Source organism: Magnolia sinica, chromosome 6 (genome assembly GCF_029962835.1).
Source record: "Magnolia sinica isolate HGM2019 chromosome 6, MsV1, whole genome shotgun sequence".
NCBI classification, from domain to species: domain Eukaryota; kingdom Viridiplantae; phylum Streptophyta; class Magnoliopsida; order Magnoliales; family Magnoliaceae; genus Magnolia; species Magnolia sinica.
In genome coordinates, this window is record NC_080578.1 from 73,087,741 (window position 1) to 73,113,217 (window position 25,477).

Consider the following 25,477-nt stretch of genomic DNA (forward strand, 5'->3'; position numbering starts at 1 on the left):
TGGCCTTCTTCATCTACATCCCCCTCAAAGTCCTCGCCACCACACCTCGTGGCTCATGCACCTGTCTAGGGTGGTTCAACAGCTGACTCATATTGGCAGTCAGTTGAGTCATAGTTTGTGCCATAGTTTGATTCATCTCTGGCATACACTGTCAGATCAACAATCTGTCCTTGAGTACATTCTACAGCTTGCCTATAGCCATTATTAGCATCACCACAGATTCCTCTTCTCATGGCCATCACTACGGATCAGAACTTGGTCTGATATTAGACTTATGTAAACAGTTGATCCAGAAGCAAATAAATATTTTTTGTATGGCCAGACAATTTAACATACACTTGGAGGGCATAGTAATAATAAGAGAAGTCAACATGACCCAACAACACAACACAACACAACAGATCCACAAATCACTCTATTCAAAATATTGATACTTGCTGTCCGGTAGAATAAGAAGTGACAATGTAGGAGTCCTCGCTTGATAATGCCAAATAAAAATGCTCCAATGCTGATTTTCATCCGATTGATTAATAAAAGGCCAGACAATGTTATTCCGACTCATGACAGGAGGTGAAAAGACTCCAAAACAACGCTGCAACAACGATGGAACGTCAATCATTGCGTGCACCAATGGCTGCAACTGTCCGGGATCACGAAAACGGAGGCATTTAGCACTAAGAGCTGCCACAGTAATCCACTTTTCTTCCTTTATCGCAAAGCCTTAGGGCTCCAACTCTCAAAAGCATGTAGAATAATGTCAGGCATCGCCTACTAATCCCCTTTTATAAGATCTCTTGTGCCCATGGGCCAGTTTTAAGGCCCAATAGAGGGGGGGGGGGGGGGGAGGAAGTTTTTCCCCTGCTTACTTGTAACACCTCCAAAACTTGTTTTTCGGCATGAATATGAACCCGGATCAAATTCAAAAGTATGCCCTGGGGCTATCCATGTTATTTTCACTATCATCTAATACTTTTGTGAAATGACCAAAATTCCCTTGACCCCTTTCGAAATATCCATCATATCTTTTGACCCAAGTGAAAGGTGAAAAGTAAAAGGGCCCCAATTGACCAGCCCTTCCACATTATTGGACTCCCGAAAAGAGCCGACCATTTTGACCCGAGTGAAAAGGTGAAAAGTAAAAGGGCCTCAATTGACCAGCCCTTCTACACTATTGGACTCCCAAAAAGAGCGTTGACCATCACTTGCGCCATACCCATCATGATGATGTCACCTCCTCATGACAATTTATAATATTTTTTATTTTTATTTTTTCTAAATAAATATATACATATGGTACAGGATATCACCCGAGTCACGTCAAGGGTACAACACCAACTCAGCTAACCAAGTTAGGTGTGAAGATGTGTTGTGAATGGAATGAATACAAAATATAGCATTTACAAGCTTCCCAAGTCTATTAAGAAATATTCCAGAAATCATCAAGCTTATCACAAGAGATCCTAAAGATAAAGATCTTCTCAAGCCTATCTAAAATATTTACATAGGTTACAATAATAACCTCATGGTACATAGAAATGACAAGAACACCTATACCATTATTTCTTAACAACAACCAACTCTTGGACCATTTGAGTTTTCTAATTATCATGTGAGCTGTGCCTACTGATTTCAAATTTGTTGTTTATGGTGTGTACTCCCATAATCTTTTAGCTTTTTGTTTCACCAATGTACTAATGCTGGGAGCTATTTGCTTATGTTATATTTCTTTGCAACATGCAACATCTGAAAATCTCACAAAACAAAAGAAAACAAAAGGAAGAAGAAGAACATAAGAAAAAATGCATAAGATACAACTCATAATCCATGTGATATGTATAGCATGCATTTGAGCTTGATGAATCATGGAACAAATAATTTGATATTCAGGAGACCACTTTATTAGCAACTAATCCTCAAAAAGTAATAAAAACTTGTGATAATAAAATTCAGTTCTTCAAGAGATTACATAACAAATGTTCGCTAAACAGTAATTCCTTGCTGCACTTAAATACATGACTAACACTGTTAACTTCTTTCAATTCAACTTCTGAACTTAATCGATATTGCACAAGCAATGACTTTTGTGAGGTAATCAAATTTTTTTACTTTTGGTGAAAAACTCAAAAACTCCAGCAATTCCAAGACAAGTATTTCTTTAAATTCAACTTGACTATTATTACAGTCAAGCCGTTTTTGTCTAATTTTCAACATTTCTGTGAAAGAATTCAAAAGGCACTATTATCTCTCTATTTGGATAGAAATCATTGTAGAATTTTTGAGCCTTTGGTTATAAGCACATTTCAATCCATCAACAATCCAGTGGGGAACAAACCCACTAGATAGTTCTCTTACCCTTGTGGAGGATTATCCAGCACACTTACCTCATTGTGCTTTCTGAATGTCTTGGATTCCCTACTACATATGAAATAAGTTGTTCAAAAATTGCTAATTGAGAAGGCCATTAGGCTCACAACAAGTTGATTTCTTGCATTAAGAACCATAAAAGCTTGACGGTGAAAACAAAGACTGCTCAAGATTGAAGCATGGCTAATGTCTGATGGACTTAAAATAGAGCAAGTCAGCACTTCAACAGCAACAATGGCAAGAACATGGTTGGAAAAGCTCCAACCAAAAACTTCATATGGAAAGCAAGAAACATTGCAGTTAAGAGACATTTATCAGACACAAATGTCAAGAGAAGTAAAAACAACCACGGTGAATCTTCTCGAAGAAAGTTAAACAAAAGAAATCCATAAGCACGTGCCAAATGTTGAACGGATATTCTAAAAACATTCAAGTACCTTAAAATAGCATCTGACAATTGCTTAGAAATTACTGGCGCCACCTCAGCTGGTCTGCCGGGCCTAACACTTGGCGAACAGATTGGAGGCATGTGGAAATCGATTGCTGGAAGACCAAAAACTGTTTACAAACTAATTTCCTCCTAAATTAAAGCAAAAGAAATGAAACACTAAAAGATTAAATATCTTGAAAATTAACCTATACAGCCCTCATCAGGGGACTCCAAAGAAGGGGTCATGACTTCCAATTTGATACCAGCCAGCATGGTCTGCGTGGAATATGAAGATCATAAGAAACCAATCTACAGAAAAAAGTACTACAGTTTAGAAACATTGTAACAGATCTAAAGTGTCAAACGGCTTAATATCACCATGGGGTGTATCTATAATGGCCATTATTTTGTTTTTAAAAAAAAATAACACCCTTTTTTATATTTATATATTATATATAGGAAAATGCCCTAAAAGAATCGAAAAGGTTATTTCAGTCAATAAAATATGTTTTTTTAGTATTTTTCTTCTTTTATTTTACTAAACATCATCACAGGTGCTACCGTGACCTAATGTGAGCTAACGGATAATGCCACTTGGCCATGATATGGATATACAACCTATTTCAAAACTGTTGACATGTCTAAATGGAAATATTTTCAAGAAAACAACAAATCAATCATGTTGAATGTTGAAAATCATGCATGCAGAAAGACAAATTATAAAAATAGCCAACATTCAAGCAACCAATAAAAACCACCAAATGCAAACATTTTCCAGGAAAAAAGGAAAAGCTAAAGAACCCACGAATCCATCATCAAAGATCAAACAGAAAGGAAAGAAAGTTCTTGCTGATAATCAGCAAAGAAACATGGCTAGTCCCAAAGAACTCCCATGACAAAATGTTAGGCTAGAACAATAGATGGGTGGATATTGATGGTTGGGAACACAGTGCCTGAGATGAATGCTATGATGGAGAATACATGCCAGGTAGATTACAAAGAAAGACAGCCAGATGAAGATGAAGATTGGGCCCATGTGGCAAGATGTATTGTAAAGGGCTCTTGCATGAGGATTTTGGAATGCTAGTATCATTGTTTGAGATCTGATAACATTGTTTGGAAGATCCAAATGAGTAAGAGATATATTCATCCCTAAAAAATGCATTTGACTATCCAGGGGCTTTGCCATCGGAGATAAAAATCCCTCATTGAAGCTGGAAGAGGAATAGAGGGGATGGAAGGATCGACAATGGGTAGATAGCAGAAAAATAGAGGTGGACATGTTGGAGAATGCTTGGAGTAGTGAATAGGATGAACTAGCAGGGATGAGATCAGTCAGAAAATGCAGTTAGTTTCCATGGTTCATCGAGAGGAACCAAAACCAGGAACAAATTCTTCCAGGAAGCATTGATAGAACTGCCAAACTTGCAAGCGGAGGACAACAGGCCAAAGGTTTGGCAAGAGGAAGAGAAAAGGAGGGGATATGATCATTTTAGGTCGTGGTGGAGTAGAAATGAAAAGCTCCTTGAAGGTATGTTTTATCAGAATTTTTGAGAAGGAATATAGGGTTAAGGATTTATTGTGGTTAGGGAGATGGCAACAGAACAATGCAAAACCACTTTTCAAGTAGGGTGAAACAGTTAGACAACAAGTTGGTGCTTTAATTGCTTCACTCTGCAAAAGATGTTTCCCAAATCTTGGATTTGTACATCAACGAGATCGAAGGCCCTTCAATTTCTGGTTTCATGGAGGCCAATGACATCATAGGGAAGAGGAGCAGTTTGGCACCGTAAGGGGCGGATTCAAGTAAGGGAGTGGAAAGGATTCCTCTGTTTATTTTCATTAGAAAAATAAAAGATGATTCATTAGGGAAAAAAAAAAACAGATGTTATTCGGCGAAAGCATTAACAGATGTTTGAGATAATTCATGCTCAAACATGCTCAGATAATTCATACTCAGATTCTTAGTAGACAGCCTCCTCCATCCTTAGGGACTATTTACTTGTTGTTTCAATGAAATGAGAGCCGATGGTCGCCTGCCAATAATCTTATCCTTAGATGGTAAGCTGTTGCAAAGTCTTATCATGGAGGTCGTGATGTCTGGGAAAGTGATGATGGTGGTATATTTCAGAGCCATCAGGACCAAGGAGGCAGGTCAGGCAGATATGGTAAGTGCAGTGATTTGGGACATGTCATTATAATTTTTTTAATGATGAAAAATATAAGCTTTATCATGTACACTGTGGACAAATGCGTCGACACGAAAGAAACATGCTTTAACTTTGTTGAACAACTCCCCACTAAGACAAATCCTAGCTCTGTTGAAGCTAAAACTTCAACTAACACTGAATCATATGATGTATCTGGTTCGGGTGTTACTGACAAATTAACTTCAAATGAGATTTCTAAGCTCAATCATCACCTTGTGGTTCTCAAGGTTACTTCATCACTCAAATCTATCCCTGATGAATTAGTGATATTTATTTTTGCTCCCCTAGTATCCGCATAATCTACTAGTCCGGGATCATAGATACTAGAGCTTTAAATCTTCTTTTTTTTTGAAGGATGATGGAATTTTATTATAAAGGCCTGCACACAAAACAACAAAGCAGGGGGGAAAAACAAAGTAGGAACAAAAACGCCCACAAAGGCCACCCAAATTATCTATTACAATTGGATATTTTCCATTCTGAGATCCACCCTTTGACTTGACTCACGACTGCCTCAACAGATCTAGAGTCTCCAAAGCAGCATCAATTCCTCTCAGTCCAAATGGACCACCACACAGCCGGAAGCGTCATTAACCAAGAAGACCCGTCTCTTTTTCCCCCATCACCTCCATGCCATACCCAAAGGAGATCCCTCACCAATCCCGGCATCACCAACACCATGTCAAAATCCACCCACACCATATCAAAATCCGCCAAAATATGAGACCACACTGAATGAATGATGGGACATGAAATAAATAAGTGGTCGACCATTTCCGCATCTTGCAAACACATGCAACACATTGGGAATAGGAAGAGATCTTTTTTTAATATTATCGATCGTAAGCACTCGATTCCTTCCCACCAACCACATGAAAGCTGTGACCATAGGTGGAACCCCATAAAACCAAAAGTGATAGGCATGTCCCCCATTGGGCTCAAAGTCCTCAGATCGAATCAAGTTGTAAAAAGATTTGACTGAAAAATGACTCGAATTATGGGCGGACTAAACAATGAAATCTACACCCCCCGTAGGGTGAATATTCTAGAGACAACCCAAAATTTGAATAAACTCTTCCATCTCACTATCTGAGAGTTTCCGCCTGCAAGGCGGACCTCAAGCCACAACCGTGTCACAATAAGAATAACAATTAATTAGACTGTTTATGGGGGCAAGATGAGTATATTAGGATAATCCACATGAAAGGGAGTATCGTCGCACAAAACAACATCCTAAAATCTAATTCTGGATCTGTCCCCAATGACTAGAGAAATCCCTTGCTAAAACAACCCCTAACTACCAAACCGCTTTCTAAATGTGAGATGCTCTGAATAAGGAGGACCTCCTCACTTCCCACCCACCGTTTTGCAAACCATATTTGGATGCTATGATTTCCCGCCAGAAACTATCATCTTCCGTCCCGAAAGGCCACAACCATTTGCCAAGGAGAGCCAAATTCATCCTGCCAAGATTCCTCAAGCCCGCCCCACCTTGAAACACCGATTTGCAAACTTTCTCCCAATTCATCAAATGGAACTTGTTGTGGTCTTCTTTTTTTCTTTTTCTTTTTTTGAAGGATAACAAGAAAAATTTTATTGATGAAAAAGAGAACAGGAAAAGAGGAAACCGGACCGATGAGGTAGCCGACAAGCTACTCTCCTAAAAAGAGTAAATTACAATCCTTGAACTTATCAGCAAAAGAGGCCCATTCGACTATTAGATGAATCACCCTAAGGAACTTGTTGTGGTCTTCAAAACCCTTCAAAAGGAAATTCCTTCTTAGTTTGTCGAGCTTTTCCAAAACCATTTTAGGGTACTTAAACAATGACATGTAGTACATCGGCATATTAGCAACGGCGATTTTGATAAGGGTTAGTCTGCCCCCCAATGAGAGAGTGGCTTTTCCACTTATATAATCTACATTCAACCCTTTCAATCACCCTATCCAAAAAATGGATGGTTGGCTTTCTGATGCATAATGGAAGATCCAAATATGTAGATAAGAAGGATCTCACCTTACACCCAAAGGATTCTAATAGTTCCATCACCTCAGATTTAGAGAGATGAACCCCCAATTTCTCAAACTACCGCTTGTTAATCTTCAAGCCCAAGACTGCCTCAAAACACATCACCACTTTCCGCAAATCCTTAATCAATAAAGCTTTTGCTTTGTAAAAGATGATTGTGTCACCCGCAAATTGAAGATGAAAGATCATGCTTCCCAAATTGGCCACCCTGAATCCTCTAACGAGATCGGCCTCTTGTGCTTTAGCCAACATCCGGCTGAAGGCTTCTCTAATAACATGAAATAAGTACACAGAAAAAGAGGATCCCCCTGCCTTAAACCTCTGAAAGACTTGAAGTAGCCTTTGGGAGAACCGTTCATGAGCATTAAGAAGGAAGGAGAAGAGACACAAGCATACATCCAATTCCTCAACGTTTCTTTACACCCCAATCTTCCCAACATATAATCCAAAAAAATCCAAGTCAACGTGATTGTAAGCTTTCTCCACATCAAGTTTGTAAATAACACCCGCCTTCCTTTCCTTGAAGCGAGAATCAATGCATTCGTGAGCTATAAGAGTTGTGTATAGAACTTGCCTCCTTCCCACGAAGGCCCCTTGATTAGGAGAAATCACACTACCCACCACCTCTAAAAACTCAAAGCGAGCACCTTTGCCAAAATCTAGTACAGGCTCCCTATAAGACTTATTGGTCTAAAGTCTTTCAACCACTCCGCTCCTTCCACCTTGGGGATTAGAGCAATAAAAGATACTCCCAGTGCAAGAGGAAGCCTCCCTTTTTTGTAAAAATCCGAAATAAATTCCATAACATCTTCTTTCATCACATTCCAAAATACCTGGAAGAACACCATAGGGAAACTGTCCAGACCGGGAGCTTTGTCTCTACCCAAGTTGTCCACTGCCTCTTTCACTTCAAACTCGGATATGGATCTTTCCAACCAGTCTGTCATATCTTCCGAGATGCTATCAAATTGGAGATAGTCTAACCTTAGTTGAACCCAATCCTCTTAGATAAGAGTTTCTAATAATAATCCACTATAGCCTTACACACCTGATCCTTCTTATCAAGATGAGAACCATCCACAATCAAAGATGAAATTCTGTCAGTTTGAGCCCTTGTGGATGCTATGCCGTGAAAAAATCCTATATTCTTGTCACCCTCCTTCAATCAAAGAGCCTGCGACCTTTGCCTCCGTTTAATCTCCCCATTTCTAAGATGTTTATCATATTCAGCCGCTAGAAAGGAACGTTTCTCCAGCTCTTCAAGATCATATGACTGCCATGAACTCTCATTTTTTTTTCCCATTCTTTATCCTAGTCATGTTAAGAATGTTGATGGGCCATATATGCAAGTTGAAGGAACAAGAACAATGAGTTTTTCTCCTTCATTGTTTATCTTCTGTGCTTCATGTTCCAAAACGGTTTACTAATTTGCTACTTGTAAGCAATTGTACCAAATCTTGAACTATAATGTGACAATTTTCCTTCTCATCATGCATTCCAAGACCTGATGACTAACTAGACAATTGGAGACAGCTATGCGAGTTGTGGCCTTTACAATCCATAATCAAGCAATGATAATCTCTGTTTCAGTCATACAGTGGAGATTGTTTGAATAAGGATTAACCATGTATTTCCATCAATGTCTAGTACAAGTGTTAGTATCTAGCCTAAGATTGTACCTTATTTACCTGTTTCTAGTGATCTAAGTGAGATTTAGTGAGACATGTCAATTAGCAAAGCATCATAGAATCACTTACCCAATTAGCATGAATAAAAAGTGTGTTGTTCCTTTTCTTTGCTTCATTCATATGTGTAAACTGCTCCCTAGATGTGTCTTTATTTGGATTGAAATATGTTATCTTTATTGATGATTGCAATTGAACTACTTAGATAAATCAGTATCTTATGAAATCTAAAGATGAAGTTTTCATCATCTAAAGATCACCACCAATACTAGCTTGTGCCAATATGGGTGATCAATTAGCATCATGGTAAGCCAAAACAGTTACGTAAAGGCCGTTACAAAAAAAATGGCCCATAGTGGCCCCATAACAAGTCCGAAACAGTTTATAGTTTTTTTTTTTTTTCAAAAAAAAAAAATCCATAGCAGCCATTATGGACCATAACGTAACAATAACAGCAGTGGCATTTATGGCCACCGTTACGATTATGGAATACCTTGATTGGCATGGTCCCCAACATTCATAAGAGATTTTGATGATGAAGAAATTGTGGAACATATTAGCATGATGGAGTTCTTGTCACTATGCATTATGGCCATGGGAAAGGAATGAATGGCAGTGGATCAATGAAAAGAGTGGAGTATTTTCAATGAAATCCTTCTAACCAGTATTATCTAAGGGCTCACAAGCAATTACATACTGCCAAGGTGCTTGCTTTTAGTTGGTTGGCGAGAAAGAACAAAGTCCTCACCATCAGCAATTTAAGCAAGAGACAAGAAAATCACTAATATTTGAATCATATTCAAAAGAATAATCAAAATGACCACTTATTTCTGCGTTGACTTATCCAAAACAATATGCTGCAATTTTTTGTCACTACAGGGTGGATCGGGTGATGTTTTAAATATTGAAGACGTTGGCCGATATATCATTTTTCCCATGGGTGCAATATGATATTTGACTAGAATACATATTTTACCATACATCATCAATATTTACTGAGAGGAATAGACAAAAGCAGTATTTAAGAGGGCAAGGGTTAGAGTTCTTGGGTGGGTCACGGGGATGAATGCATACAATGCCGACTACATGGAGGCCAAACAAGGTGTAAGGAGAACAAACTAATTGTGCAACATAACAATGATCTATCCTATTGCTGCATGTATCTATATAAGGGATTGTACTATTTGGCTCCTTGGGCCCTACGAAAAAAAAAATTACGCTACTTTACAAAAAAAAAAAAAGAAGGATATTTGATCAAATGGTTTCCAATCATTTCAATGTGAAAATTAAAGTCTTATGAGTATATCTTATCTAATTTCCAAACCTAACAATTGAAAATTGATATTGAATCTCAAACAACATGTCCGTATACTTCTGGACAAAACGGTGCACCCAAGAAAGAATAGACCTCAACTTACGGGATTAGGCACAGGCTAGGGCCAACCCCAGCCCATTGCCACCACTACTTGGTGAGGGCTAGATGTCTATGGTTGTCAGTTCCTTTTGCAAGGATATTTCTATATCAATGCTTTCAAGGATCGTCTTTTCAAGAGCATCAAAAGTTATATAACCAACACAGCAGTGATCAGCAAAGAATTCAAAGCCCAGCAAAGAAGGATACCGTGTTGGGTCATACGTGGAGGGCAATATCTAATCAGACAGGACACTCAGCTAGTAGCATGAAGAAGACTTATAGGATGGTTCCTTCAAAAGGAAAGTGGAGTCCCGACATATCCTATTGCAGTTTCATCAAGAATTGGGCTTTATGTGGAAGTTGAGGAGGGAAAAATTATACAATATTTCTTTGGTTTGAAGGAGGCCTAGGATGATGTGGAGCTAAATTAAAACTTCGAGGATGGTTACAGGAGGTTTCATGGACACCTTTACAGCCGCATTCAGGTGACAAGGATGTCTACTTGCATCTTGGAATTGGTGACCTCAAATTACCCGGAACCTTGGAGGTTGTCTTTTGTTTTTTATGAGCTTAGGGACTTGGTGTCCAGTGTAAAAGTTTTGTTTATGCATTCTCTAAGTCTTGTCAACTGAGCTTGCTGCCACCGAAGTGCATAGTCTTTCTTATTTGGCCAGTGTTACAGTCCCATGAATGGTCTCTCTGGGACAGTTATTTCTTCATGTCACTTGTTTCCTTGTTCAAACTTTACTAATTTCCATTGCCCATAAAAATAATAATAATAAAATAAAAATTGTCAGGCTAGACTATCACCATAGTTCACAAGCATTTTATAAGTCATGGCGTCTTATCAGTTATCACATGACACATTTACAGCAATCCGCATAATCTGAGTCATAAACCCAATTGGGAATGTAGCATAGCCTGAAATTGCACTAATCGGTTGATATTAACTTTCAGATTTGCAAAATGAGTTTGGACCACTGATCATTTTAATTTTAACCATCCACTTATATAGGCACCAAGAGGACGGTCAGGATCATTCAATCAGACAGATTTCCAGGCCACAACAGGCACCACGATTTGGATGCTCTGGGTCAAGGAGCACGCATAAATTGTATCCAGCAGGCGATCCATGACAACTTAGAAAATGGGGATGAACTGTCGATATAGTCATATCTTTAAAATAAATTTAAAATTTAAAAAAAAAAAAAAAAAATGTTGACATAGTCATGTCCCGAAATCTGTCATTGTACTGTAATAAAAGGGTGTCGTCATCGGCAGAGAAAAACTAGAAATAACGAGAAATAATGCACGGTCACAGGGAGAAAAAGAGAGGGTGTTTGAGCAGAGAAGAAGACTTACAGTATAACCAATCTTTGCCAATGCCGAGCCATCCGCTGATGAAACAGCCCCTAATACATGCATAAGGAGAATAAGAACAAACACCCAGATTGACTGATTTGTAATTGCATACACCCATTTCCCATTTAGGAATTGAAATGGTACATGTTCGTAGCATTTCGATGGTGAAAATGGGGAATTGGTGTGTGGAACTAAGTAAGGAGGAGGAAGAAAGATGAGAGAAAGGGACCAAGGGCAAGGGTGGTGTCCCTGGCACGTGAGAGGGGCCTTGCATCGGGGCGTACGGACTGGAGGAGATGGCGCTCGTAGAATCGGAGGGGGAACAGTCGCCTGTAGGCATCCACCTCCATCTCTCCTGACAGCATTTCGTCTCCTTTTTCATTACTGCTTCTATCACCAACACCTGAAGAAGACATCATACTCTCTCTTTCCCTCTCTGCCTTCCAGCAACAACTCTCTTTCTGCCTTCCAGCAACAATTCTCTTTCTCGCTCTCCCCCCCAGAGAACTCTTTCTCTGCCCTCGTTAAAAAGGGACGCCGATTGCATTACTACGCGGCCACGCTATGATGTATGAGTTTTACCTACGCCGTCCACCCTTTTTGCCAGCATAATTTAAGCATGGTCCCAAAAATGGACGCGGATTTCCTGTTAAAGGAAGTTCCTGCGCAAGTATACTGCGTGGGGCCACTGCAATGCATGTGAGAAATTCATTCCCTCCATCCGTTTTGCGAGCTTTATTTTAGGGCACGTGCGAAAAAAAAAGGTGAAAATTAGGAAAAGAAATTCCTAACAGTTGAAACCTTCCCAAGCTCCATGTTTATATGCACTGTTTAAAATTGAAACGAAAACAGCACAAGGATAACTTGATACAAAACTTCCATAGTCATAAGATTGAATGCCCACTGTTTCCTCTGGTGTGCCCATTTAAGCGTTTTGTTTTATGCACCTCATGTTTTTACCTCACGTCCTAAGATGAGCCCTCAAAACAGATGGAAGGGTGAATTTCCCACAAACATCTCGGTGGGCCCCACCCAGCATCCTTGTACGTGGCAACGGCTTTGGCAGGAAATCGGCTCCAAAAAATGAAGCATATACAAATTCTTAAGGGTACGAACCACAATCACGGGAATAGTGATCATTGAAGGCACACCATTAGAAACTTCATGGGGCCCACCATATGTTTATTTTCAATCCAACATGTTGTTAAGGTGACAGGGACCTGGATAAAGGGAAACCTTACATAACAGTCTCATGCAGAACTTTAGTGGGCCCCAGGAAGTTTTTAATGGTGGCCATTCAATCAACAATGTTGCCTTGGTGTGGTCTACTTCAGCTCTTGCTCCCTTAATTTTTGGGCTCCTGCCCTAAAATGATCTAACAAAAAGGATGGACAGTGTGGATAGAACGCATACATCGTGGTGAGCCCCACCACACCACCCAATCTGCTTGTAGATTGCATAGTGACCCAATACCAAGGACATCTTTGATCACCGGACATTGTGAGCCCCACCATGATGTATGTGTTTTATCAAAGTAATCCATCTTTTTTTTTTTTGTTTTGCCCCAAATCCAATTTCCAGCACCCATTCGCCATAAATAAATCCAGTGCTAACAACCTCCATGGTACTTCGATTTCGATTCCTAACTTGCGATAAGTTCCGAAAACGGAATTTCTTAAAAGGATTTCCAGGGTAATTTTTTTTAAGGAAATCATAACCATAAATGTACCATAAGCCAAAACATCATCACATATATTCACTATAAAAATGATTTGAGTAAAGTACTAAAGAGGGAAATACAATATACATATAAAAACTCCAAAAGGTTAGGCATGTGCTCATGTCTCACTACTGCCATTGTCTAGAATAACATGTACATAAACAACGTGCATAAGTTTACCACGAAGCCTAGAAAGTGTGTATATGCGTGCACTATACTGCCAAGTTCATGAATGCTAACATTCATATCAAGGTTATACAAAGTAAAGCCTCATCAAGCCAAATCTCATATATAATCATGCAATACAAAAAATGCATGATGAATGAACAAGTCGTGGTACGTAGTATCATATGCCGATTGGGGTCTCGTGCCCTAATGTCACGCCCCAAACTCATAAACCGGGCTCATAAAATTTTCGATTGTCGAATCCGGTGCCGACAGCCTCCGCAGTACCCCATTCTCGGCTCCCAGCACCTATACGCTAGATTCCGATCTTGGGATCTTACAAGGAGGATTTTCCAACGTACATTTATCTTGTAACAAGCATAACCACAATTTAATCTAAATCACAAATGCAACATCATCATCATATATCCACTAATATAAACCATTGAATACAATGCTGAAAAGGAGATACATATATCGAAAATCAAAGCTCCAGAAGATAACCGCATGCTCCAAGCTCAACGCTGCTACGACCTACCACCACCTACACACATTTATCGTGCACAAGCTTATAAAAAGCTTAGAGGGTGGTGTAAGTGTGTGTGATACAAGTGCCAAGCATATAGATATCAGCATAAGCAGAAACATTAGCAATCCATAAACCGTACAGTATCAGAGTAATGCGGAAACATGCTAGTAAGTCCATAAATATCACCAGCCTTATTCAGGCTATGCGATGCAGAAACATAAACTAATATCATATACTAAGGAAGTAATGTAGATCAGCTATGCAATGCGGAGATATAATAAGCCAAATATCAGATACCGAGGATGCAATGTAATATGTAAATCCTGACGAGCCTTCGAATACAGTCAACCTCATCTAGATCATATAAGTGCAGAGACGTAGCAACCCAAAATGTTATATGCCACGGATGTAATGAAATATGTGGTGTGAATGAAATGACCAAGCTGGAGTGTGAAGTCGGGATGATAATATATAGTATCGCAGGCTACGAGGTCCATCACAAGGGACTTCTATCCAAATCAGTCCCATACCTAAATTTGGATAGATAGGCTCTATGTGGTAAACTCCTGATCTCAGGTTGGTTGCGCGCCCCAACCGACATCCGGACCATTACGAAGGTACACGTAACAAATAGTTGCGCACCACCAGCCCGAGTGGATAGTGAATGAATATGCAACTCCTACTCAATAAGTCCACATATCAATATCATACATCTTTGGGATCATCACCGGGGTCTATTACACTCTACGCCAGCTTGCCGCCCCTATCCGAGCGCACAACTGGGTAAGTGGAAGAGACCTCAATATCTGTCTGCCAATATCAGGCTCGACTCGTCGATAGCGGACCCATTCCTTAAGCTGGTCAAACTCAACTTAATTATTGTCCCCTCACTCAGGCGGGTAAGGTTACACCCCCTCCCAACCGACCACGATATAGTGGGAGACACAGCCTATTAGTATACGGCTCTCATGCGCTCATATAAATCCACTCGGTCTCGACGTTGGGGCTTCTCCTGGCCATGGAGGTTTAGGAATTTTCACCTAGGGATATGCATGGCGCCCGTATGCTAGAACCAAACATTTTCGGTGTCTCATCTGGTCATCCACGACATGCCTGTGGAGGCTATGGCCCTGATGTCGCTAGGCCGTACAGTAGTCATATCACAAAATGCAAGATGCATGAGTCACACAGTCCAATCATGCATCAATCCTACGCATACCCTGCACTCATGTGAACAACTCCTCCTACCATGGAGTCCCATAATAATCTACCCAATGGTATGTGCTATGATCAATCACTCCTCATATCAAGCACACATATGATGCGCATGAGAATGGATCGTGAAGCTATGCTAAGCATGTTATAAGATGATGGTGTACTCTCCTCACATCAAGGATGGGCATAGACAACCTACTCATAACAATAATGGGCCTCATAATGGGCCCAAGGGAAGGTCATAATGTGGACATCTAACCATCATTGCCCATCAATGTGGACATTTAACCAGCATCGCTCCCAAGCAGTGGCCCACATAAACATTATTACATATATTATAGTGAAATCACATATTACATCGGTCCGCACATTTATCGTATTGGGCCTCACTCAAGGGCCACATATACACCACATCGGGCCTCGCCATACGGGCCATAAATACATCACAACGGGCCACATACCTGGGCCTCAAATACATCACAATGGGCAACATACCTGGGCCTAATACACATCACAATGGGCCGCATGACATGGGCCTAATACACATCACAATGGGCCGCATGACATGGACTTAATACACATCACAATGGGCCGCATGACATGGGCCTAACATACATCACAATGGGCCGCACCAATGGGCCTCATATACATCAAGTGGGCCGCACTAATGGGCCGCACCAATGGGCCCCATATACATCAAGTGGACCGCATCAATGGGCCGCTCCAATGGGCCTCATATACATCAAGTGGACTGCATCAATAGGTCGTACCAATGGGCCCCATATACATTAAGTGGGCCACATCAATGGGTCGCACCAATGGGCCTCATATACATCAAGTGGGCCGCATCAATGGGCAGCACTAATGGGCCTCGTATACATCAAGTGGGCCGCACCAATGGGCCTCAATGGTAGGCCCCATGTGGCACCGTCTAAAGGTGGATGGTGTGAATATAGAATACGTACACCAAGGTGGGCCCCATCACATGGGCCTAATGTACATAACAGGTGGGCCCCGCATACACAGCAAATGGGCCCCACCAGATGGGCAGCGTGGATACAACCTACCTTGCGGTGGAGCCCATAGCACCGTCCAAACATTGTCCATGTAAATCAGCACTGTCCAAACATTGTCCATGTAAATCAGCACTATCCAAACATTGTCCAGAACCGTCCAGCACAATCTAGACGGTGTGGATGAAATAAATACAGCATGGTGGTGTCCACCGTCTTCATCCAGTGTGGTGGTGTCCACCGTCCAGATCATTGGACGGTGGAGATAAGACACATATATCACAGTGGGTCACACCGTCCCACACAGTGGATGGTGTGGATACATTCAACAAGGTGGGTCCCACATGCAAGGACGATGTGGTTCACTAGATATACATTTGCTAATATATATTATATTATTATAAATTATATTATATATATATTATTTATATTATTTTTTTTAAATGCCCAGCGTCCAGCGTCCAGGACGGACGGCTGGACACACACCATCATCATGGTGGAGTCCCACCGTCCCTAATGGACGGTTGGGATGTACCACATGCTACATCGGATCAGGGTGGGGTCCACGTGTACGGCCCCACTATCTATGAATCAAGGTGATATTTGTATTTTGCATTCAAACAGACATCAAGGGAGGGTGCTGGCCCACCGTTAACAGCAAGGACGGTGCTGCTTGCTTCCATCTACAACCCACAAAAAATATATATATATATAATTTGCACGTCTAGATGGACAATGCAGGATACAATACTTCAATGTGGGTCCACGTCAATGTGGCCCACTCGAGTTTGAATCAATCTGGTATTTGTTTTCCATCTCAACCAGGTCTGTCCAAAATGGACAATCAGATGATCAGCAGGGTAAGGCCTGGTTGGACAGCGATTGCGTTTTGCTTGGTGGACGGCATGGATAAAAATACCTATGTTAAGGTGGGCCATCAAACAGGGGAAGAGAGAGAGAGAGAGAGAGAGAGAGAGAGAGAGAGAGAGAGAGAGACGAGTGATGGAGGGGCCCGCCACTGTGGGCCCCTCTAATATATACATCAATACACACATCAAGATGGGTCCCAAATGGGATCCATACCATCAATAGGTAGGCCCGACTTGGTGCATCATAAAATAAATAAATTCTAAGCTTATAAAACACCCACCGTTAGATCTTGGACTCCTCCTTCCACCGATGCAATCTAGAGCTCCAAGGAGTGAATTTCAACGGTTGAGATGGACTTTGGATGGTATGATTGGGTGGTAAGAAGGTGGGCCATACTAGCTTTCTCCTCTCCCTTGGATGGTTCCACCATTGTTACTTGGGAGATGGAGTGAGAAATGAGAGAGAGAGTTGTAAGGAGAGAGAGGGATGAGTGATGGAGTGATGGGTGAGTGAGTGATGGGTGTACTTGATGGGTGGAGAGAGAGAAAGAGAGAGAGAGAGAGTTGACTTTAGGGGTGCTTGGGGATGGGACATATACTTGACATGTGAGGTGATGTGTACTTGAATGATGGGATTGATTTGAAAGTTTCTCTTAGGTTTTGTAAATACGTAGCGTTTTCCTCGAACTGAATGCGGATCCACATCTCCTGGCCTGGGTATCGCCTCGACGCACGAGACGCTGCGTCGAAACTGTGGTGACGGCGCGGTCGTAAGGGTACAAGTCTCGGGTTGAGCCGACTCAGATTGACAGGGTACAACTTAGGGATGCGTGCAAATGCTATCTATACGTCGTGGTCACTGAAATTCGACCGGGAGGACCGCGGAAGCCTAAGGAACAGTACAGTTTAGGATACGGGCCTCACACCTAAGTTACAATACATGTTAGTATCATACCTAACATGTAATGTAATTTCAGGATAATCAACTTCTGATCTCGAATAGTCTCATACCTATTGCGGACAAGGCCCCCACGATTGTGTAACATTGTATTATATTTACGTATATACAATCTTGAGTGCTACATGAATGTATGATTACCATGTGTCACATACCAATCATGATCTTTAATCCACATCTCAGAACAGTTCACAAGTGGATCATTACTAGGGTCTAGTATGCTTTCGATATTGGTTGCCATACATTGCGAGCGAGACCAAGCGAGTGCAAGAGACCTCATTATCCACCTCATCAATGGTATACAAAAACTCACTTGGGTCGTCAATAGCGAACCCATTTCACGAGCTGGTGAAACTCAACCTTTCATATAGCCCTCTTCACCCCGGCAGATAAGGTCAAACTCCCTTACAATCAATCCCAACATAGTGAGAGACGCATCCTATCAAGATATAGACATCATGCACTCATGAATCCACTCGGTTTAGACATTGGAGAATCCTACTAGTACTACAAGGTTTAGGGACTTTCGCCTAGGAATGTTTGTGATGCCTTATAACCTCAATATTTTTCGGTGTCCATACTCACATACATTGGCCACATTCCGGTTGCGGAATTACATCCCTGATGCCGCTAGGAGTAGACACAAGGTGTCATACATAATATGCAATGTATGAATCACACTATTCAAGTTATGCATCAAGTCATACGATGATCATGCAAGCGACCCTATCTCGTATAGGTCTCCTAAGTATATCAAGCCGAAAGGCGTATGCTATGATCAATCGAAATCCATAATAGGCATACAAATGATGCCTGTGGACATATGAATGAGCATGGCATGCATTATGCTAAGCATATTATCAGTGTCCACCTTGTCAGGGCAGGGTATAATAACATGTTACCAATCATGACACATACATACATGTTCATATTCATATATACAATATAGGTGTACATGTGCTAATCAGCATTAAATAGCTCAATATAAAGAGAGTGGAACCCAAATGGCAGTCCTACTAGAAATTTAAATATCCACGTGGCATGGTGCACTTAAGACTTACGTCGGCCCCACACTTGAGCCTGTGCACATAAAATAAGCTGGTAAAAATAGTTGTATGGTATGGATAAAGTGTATACATCAAGGTGATTTCATGGTCTAAAAAGATCTATCAACACAAATGCACAGCATGAATAAAACATGCACAACTGAGTGGCGTCTACAACATTTAGACCGAGCTAACATTTGTTTTTACCATGCATACAGGTCTATGTGACCTTTAGGGTAGGTTGGATTTCAAAAACTATAGTGGGCCTAACCCCTGAATGAATCGAGAGAATGAAATAAATACAACATAGTGGGCTCCTAAAGGGTTAGCAACGTGGGTATACACTATGTTCATCAAGGCAGCCACATAGCGACCCACACCTAGAGGTGTACATGAGTTGATCCGAGTTGAGCTTTACCTAGGTTGGCTTGACTCGGCCAGCAAGATACCCCAGCTTGAACTCAGCTCGGCTCGGTCCTCAAGCCTGGATTAGCAGCTCGGCTCGGCTTGATCAGCAACTCGGGCCAGTTTGAGCCGAGTTCGAGTTCAAGTTTTCGAGCCAAGTTCGAGTTCGAGTTTGAGTTCAATATATTAAGTTTGATTCAAATTTGAATTCAATTTCAAATTCGAGTTTGAAGTTAAACAAAATAATAAATATATATAAAATGCATAAATTACAATTATAAAGCTTCGATAGTTACATTGTTCATAAATTACAACTAATAACCTCTATAGGAGGAGTGTCTTCCTGTTCCTGGCACATAATTATGAGTTCCTGCATTGTCATCCGATCCATCCGAACTACCATCTAGTTTTTCATATACATATTAGTTCACCTCTTCTAAGTCAGAAGATGAATAGATGTTTCCTTTGTGCTCTTTTATAGTTTAAACTAGAATTTTCAAACTTTCTTTATGTGAAGATTTGTACATAGTACTCAACGCCTTATAAAATTTACTGAGACGGGTGGGGAACTTGAATTTGTTACTCTTCTTCTTTTTGTTGCCCGTGCTCAATACTGCTTCAACATCATGTTATCTTGGAGTATATCGTTGATGTCTAAAAACCATTTCCATACTACGTTTTAAGGCAAGTTGGAGTTGTTCTTCCTCCTAATCTTTAATCCGGCTTCCTCCTTTGCATCTTCCGTAGAAGTTATTCGTGTACCAGATACAAAATGTTTGGATGAAGTGAGATGTTTCCTATTCGAATCTAAAAGGGCCTGAAAAAGAATTTGGACATCTATTAGGGTATTAGGGCATGGTTTTGTATCACCACCTCGACATGATAAGTATAACTGAAACCGATTATTCTTGGTTACAAACTTTGCCCCACACAAATCATACACAATCTTTGTTCTTGTAGACTTTGGTGGCGATTCGACTAGGGAAGCGTAGTCCCAAATGTTAGTCGATGGGTCAAATGATGAATATCTACACTCAATTTTTTATATAAAAAAATTAGAATGTTGATGAATAATTCAAATTTGATATGAGAACAAAATAAAAGCAATATGAATATATAAAAAAAATAAAAGCAAATAAATAATAATGAGTAATATAAATATCACAGTCTCACAAACTCACATTGCACCACTTTCAAGTTTCAAGTTAAGTAATATTATATAGCATTCAAGTTTCAACAAAAAAAGAAAATAATTGATAAACTCCTGCATGTAGTTGTTGTTGCGGGTAGAGTCTTGCCATGAATCTCTATCTCTTCATCTTTCTCTTTATTAATATCATCTTCTCCCCATATCGGATGTAACCGATATTCTGGACAAATTAATAATTCAATTATTTTTTTTTTAAAGTCAGCTTCAATACTTGCTCACAACCTACTCCCCATGCTAAATGTAGATTCTTATGTCACTACTGAATTTCGTATTGATAATATATCCCGTTCCTTCACAGATAATGTAGGGTATTTTGATTCACTGACCCTCGTCTTCCACTATTCCAAAACATCAAAGTCGGATCACTTTACAATTGGTTCTTTTAGGTACAATTCTAGCTCTGATTCCTTAATTTGAACTCCTACTTGTTCTCGTGTTAAGCAAGACATGTATTCATTTAGCACATCGTCATCATCAGTTATAAAAACATCTGTATCTTTACCTTCTTTAATATTTGTTGTATGTAAAGTAGTAGCATACAAATTATATAAATCTTTGAGTGCTTAACGAACCTTGAAAGTCTTTGTTACCACTCTTTCAGCATAATAAATTTTTAGAAAAATAAACTTGACTAAGCCCATATTACAACGAGGATTAAGAACAGTTGCTAAGGACATCAACAAATGACATTCGTCCTAATATTTTTTCAAACTTCATCTGCATACCAATTGTCATATGTCGTGTTAAATTTGGATCCCCACTGGCAATTTTTTGTAGAGCATCCTTAATCTTGCAAAGAGATGAAAGAAACAAATTTACAATTGGATACTTATTTTAAGAAAAAAAATTTCGTGTAGTCGTAAAAAACTTTAAAAAAGTTGTGTACTTATTTTACTTTGGTCTAAGCATGTACGCTCGGCAACTAAGAATACGTTTTGCCATGCGCCGCATATTCAGAAAATGCAAGCTCTAATTCCATTGTCATATCTAACATTTCATAAGTCGAGTTTCAACGTGTATACATATCTAACTTCAATATTTTTTAGATGGTATATTCAAATGTTGGATGATGTCAGTCCATACACTTGGTCTCGACGACGACCCCCTTATATATTTCACACTTTCTCTTATGTTCTCTATAGTGTGGTAAATTATTTTTAGCCTTTTTTGTATAATCAAGTTTATAATATGGTCACAACATCTGACTTGTAATATTTTTCCATCAAAAAAAAATTTTGGTTGCCCTGAACTGGTTACGTAAACATGAAATAACACTGTCATTCGTTGAAGCATTGTCTAAAATTATTATTGAAATTTTCTTTTCAATCCCCTAGTCTTGTAAACAACTGTAAATGCAATTTGAAATAGGTAAACCAATATAAGGAGGAGGAAGATGGTGAAAGTTCAAAATTATTTTGTAGAGTTTCCAAACTTTTATCTATGTAGTGTGCGATTAATGAAATGTATCCTTTTCTTTGATCGGACGACGTCCATAAATCAAACGTCAAATTTATTCTGGATACTAAAGCCAAAACTTCTTTCAGTGTCATCTTCTCGTTTGCGTACATCTTCATGCACTCTCTGTATAGTGATGCGGGAGACATTCTCAGCTAGAGGGTTAAGGAATTGACAGAAACACCTAAACGCTTTACTTTCTATCATTCTGAAAGATTTTTTTCGAGGATCACTAATTTAACATACCACTCTTTCAATTTTTCTTTATCAAGCTTATGAGTGAAAACTACGCCTTGTGAGTTGTCCCATTCTAACTTAGTAAATGACAACAACTGTTGGCCTGAAGGTGTGAGTCTTAGTCTCTTAGAATAGTTTTGATTATGTTTGTTTAAATGCGTTGTTGATCTCCCTGGATGCTTACTGTATAGTGACTTGCAATGAATACACTTGATCTTCATCACACCATTAACCATGACTTCTTCAGAGTCATTCCACACTGCTGATCTTTTATTTCATCTACCTACAATTGAAGACATATCTCTCTCTACAAGAAGAGGAGATGTGGTTGACACACCCACACCGGGGGTATTTGGGGCTTCCTCTTCACTAGTCATCTATAAAACAAAGTTCTTGATATGTTATAATCTTTATCATACTGCTCTATAAAATTGTAGGATGTAATGCTTACATATACCTAGACGGGCATACTTGCCTAACTGTCTAAATCAGTTACCCATTCAAGGTTGGATAGATTGTAGCGCCTTCATTTTTCCAATTTAAATGCCACGTCAAAATTTTGGCAACATCTCCCCTTATTTCTCCATAATATATTCATCCTGTACTTGATTCTCATATCAAGCATCAACACAAAGTGTGGACATTTGATGACAGAAATAAATACAGGAAATATATCCCAGAGAGAAAAATGAGAGATGAAATCAGAACAGGCATATGCATTCAAATTGGAATAAATGAAGATATTACAATCTAATCCTGAATTGTCCAAAAATGGGACAATTTGATAATTTATATGTCTATAAGAACACACTGTATCTATGTTTGGTAACATAGAAATCCTCAAATGGATAACTGATTATCTATCATTATTCCTTACAATCTATGTAAAAAAATACAACAAAACCAATATCACAAATAACAATCTAATAGTAACAGATAAAAAACAACTTAACAATTTAACAATTTAAAAATAAATTAAGAATTTAACTAAATAAAAAATTAACAATCTAACAGATTTAAAATAACCTAACAAATGAAATTAGTTTAACAAATTAACAGTTTCATCTATTCAATCATCCAACCACCTAAACAAATCATCTATATATGATACATCCACCCATCCACCCACTTCACCCAACCATCTCATACATCCATCCATCAATATATTTAGTATAATGTCAAGTTATTTGATAATATCGTAGGGTATGTCACATGATACACAATCATTCAAAAGTTGTACAAGGTATATTAACTCAAACTAAAACGATAAAATTGTGGAGCCCACTTTTGCTAAATAACATGCTAAAATCACACTTGTTTGTTGAAATAGGACAGTTGGATATTTTTCATTTTAAACTGTTCAATAAACGTCTATCATTATGATATTCAGATAATTAAATAAGCAATTAAGCATATTTATTTATTCATAATATCAATATATCTAAATTTGTATAAATTTATTATATATTTTGTATAATATACATATATACATATATAAATAAATAAATATATATATATATATATGTGTGTGTGTGTGTATTAATATATAAATATATTAATAATTTAATATTATATAAATCTAACTATAATATATATATATATATATATATATATATATAGTGGCCTAGTGGGTCATTAGACGACCAAACCCCAGTCAACCAGGTGACCACTGGCCCACAAACTCGAATGGATGCTTCTCATGCTCGCCATAGTGGTCGGTCGTCCGACAGGACAGGGGGAGGGGGGGAATGAATGAATAAATAGAAGAAATAAAAGAGAGATCAGAATGAGAGTACCTGAAAGTGGTTGGCCGTGCAGTCGAACGCTGTAGGCTAGAAAGAGAGGACGGAGGGCAGTTGCCTAGTCAGGTGGGGCCGGTCAAATGCTGGAGAACGAAGAGAGAGGAGAGAGGCTGAGAGGGCAGTGGTCGGTCGGGTGGGGTCCGACGGACGCTGGACATTAGAGAGAGAGAGAGAGAGAGAGAGAGAGAGAGAGAGGGTCAGAAGCTGGATGACTGGAATATGATTTAGAGTTGTTTTGTAACGAGTAACACCAGAGTATTTGTATATATAATATATTATATTATATATAATATACCCGGTTTTCAATCCAAGCCGATTTAAGCCGAACCGAGTCAAGTTCAAGCCAATACCGAATCGAGTTGAGCTCGGACAAGCTCGAACTCAACTTAAAACTTTTTCGAGCTTAAAAAATCAACTCGGCTTGGCTCAAACTCGGTTTCGAACCAAGTTGAATTGAGCTTTTTCGAGTCAAGTCAAGCGAACTAACTGAGCTAGCTTGGTTGGTGTACAGCTCTACCCACACCGATGGTGTGGTTAAACCCATACACCATGGTAGACTAAGGAGGTCTCAACAGTGGACACGCAACATATACACCCCGATGGTCGCATTTCTGCCTAGTCTAACTATTTACGATTCCTTTCATCCAGGTCTCTAGGTGATCTCATCAACAGGTTGATGGAGAATGCCCATCAACGGTGGTGTCAAAGGAGGTTATCAACGGTGGGCATTCAACTACTATTGATTTGGTGGTGGGGGCCATCTTGAGCTTTGGATCTACCCTACGCTTTTGTGCTCGTGTCTAGATGAAAGGTGTGCACCCAGGTGGGCCTCACAATGGTGTGAATGAAGATGATATTTGGATTTTTCCTCACACAAGCGTTGCGTAACACAATCAGCAGATTGGATGGCAATTTAACCATCAATGTGGACTCAAGGAGTTTCAACGGTTGGCATTCAATCTCACTACTTCTAACGGCTTGGTCCAACTAAGATTTGGATTTATCTTATTTAAATGAGCTGGAAAAAAATGGATGGATGGTGTAGATAAAATGGCTGGATCAAGTGGGCCCCACCTAAGTTTCCAACGGGAACTTCTTGCGGGAGGCTTTAGCAGGAAATAGGCGTTCGCGGCTCCGGAAGTGGATTGGCTGGTGTACCACACATTAGCTATATAGCTGGGGACGCGGATTTCTTGCTAAATCTCAACATGAAGTTCCTTCATTGGAAAGTTAGGTGGGGCACACCTTGATGTTTGTGAGAAATCCACCCCGTTTATATGTTTTGTGAGCTCATTTTAAGACTTGAGACCAAAATTGAACAGGATCCAAGACTCAAGTGGGCCGCAGTAGAGGAGAATGT

At 39.6% G+C, this 25,477-nt stretch overlaps 1 protein-coding gene across 1 annotated transcript in view; it reads right to left on the reverse strand.

Moving 5' to 3' along the window:
• LOC131248864 (uncharacterized) overlaps window positions 1-12,124 on the reverse strand; it is a 56,704-nt gene extending 44,580 nt beyond the window's left edge. The window contains exons 1-4 of the mRNA XM_058249356.1: window positions 11,723-12,124; window positions 11,494-11,543; window positions 3,001-3,070; window positions 2,802-2,907 (exon numbers count right to left, since the gene is read on the reverse strand). Coding sequence (XP_058105339.1) covers window positions 2,802-2,907; window positions 3,001-3,070; window positions 11,494-11,543; window positions 11,723-11,912 — 416 coding nt within the window. The 5' untranslated portion in view covers window positions 11,913-12,124. The remainder of the gene's footprint in view (window positions 1-2,801; window positions 2,908-3,000; window positions 3,071-11,493; window positions 11,544-11,722) is intronic.
• Window positions 12,125-25,477: the final 13,353 nt, after the last annotated feature.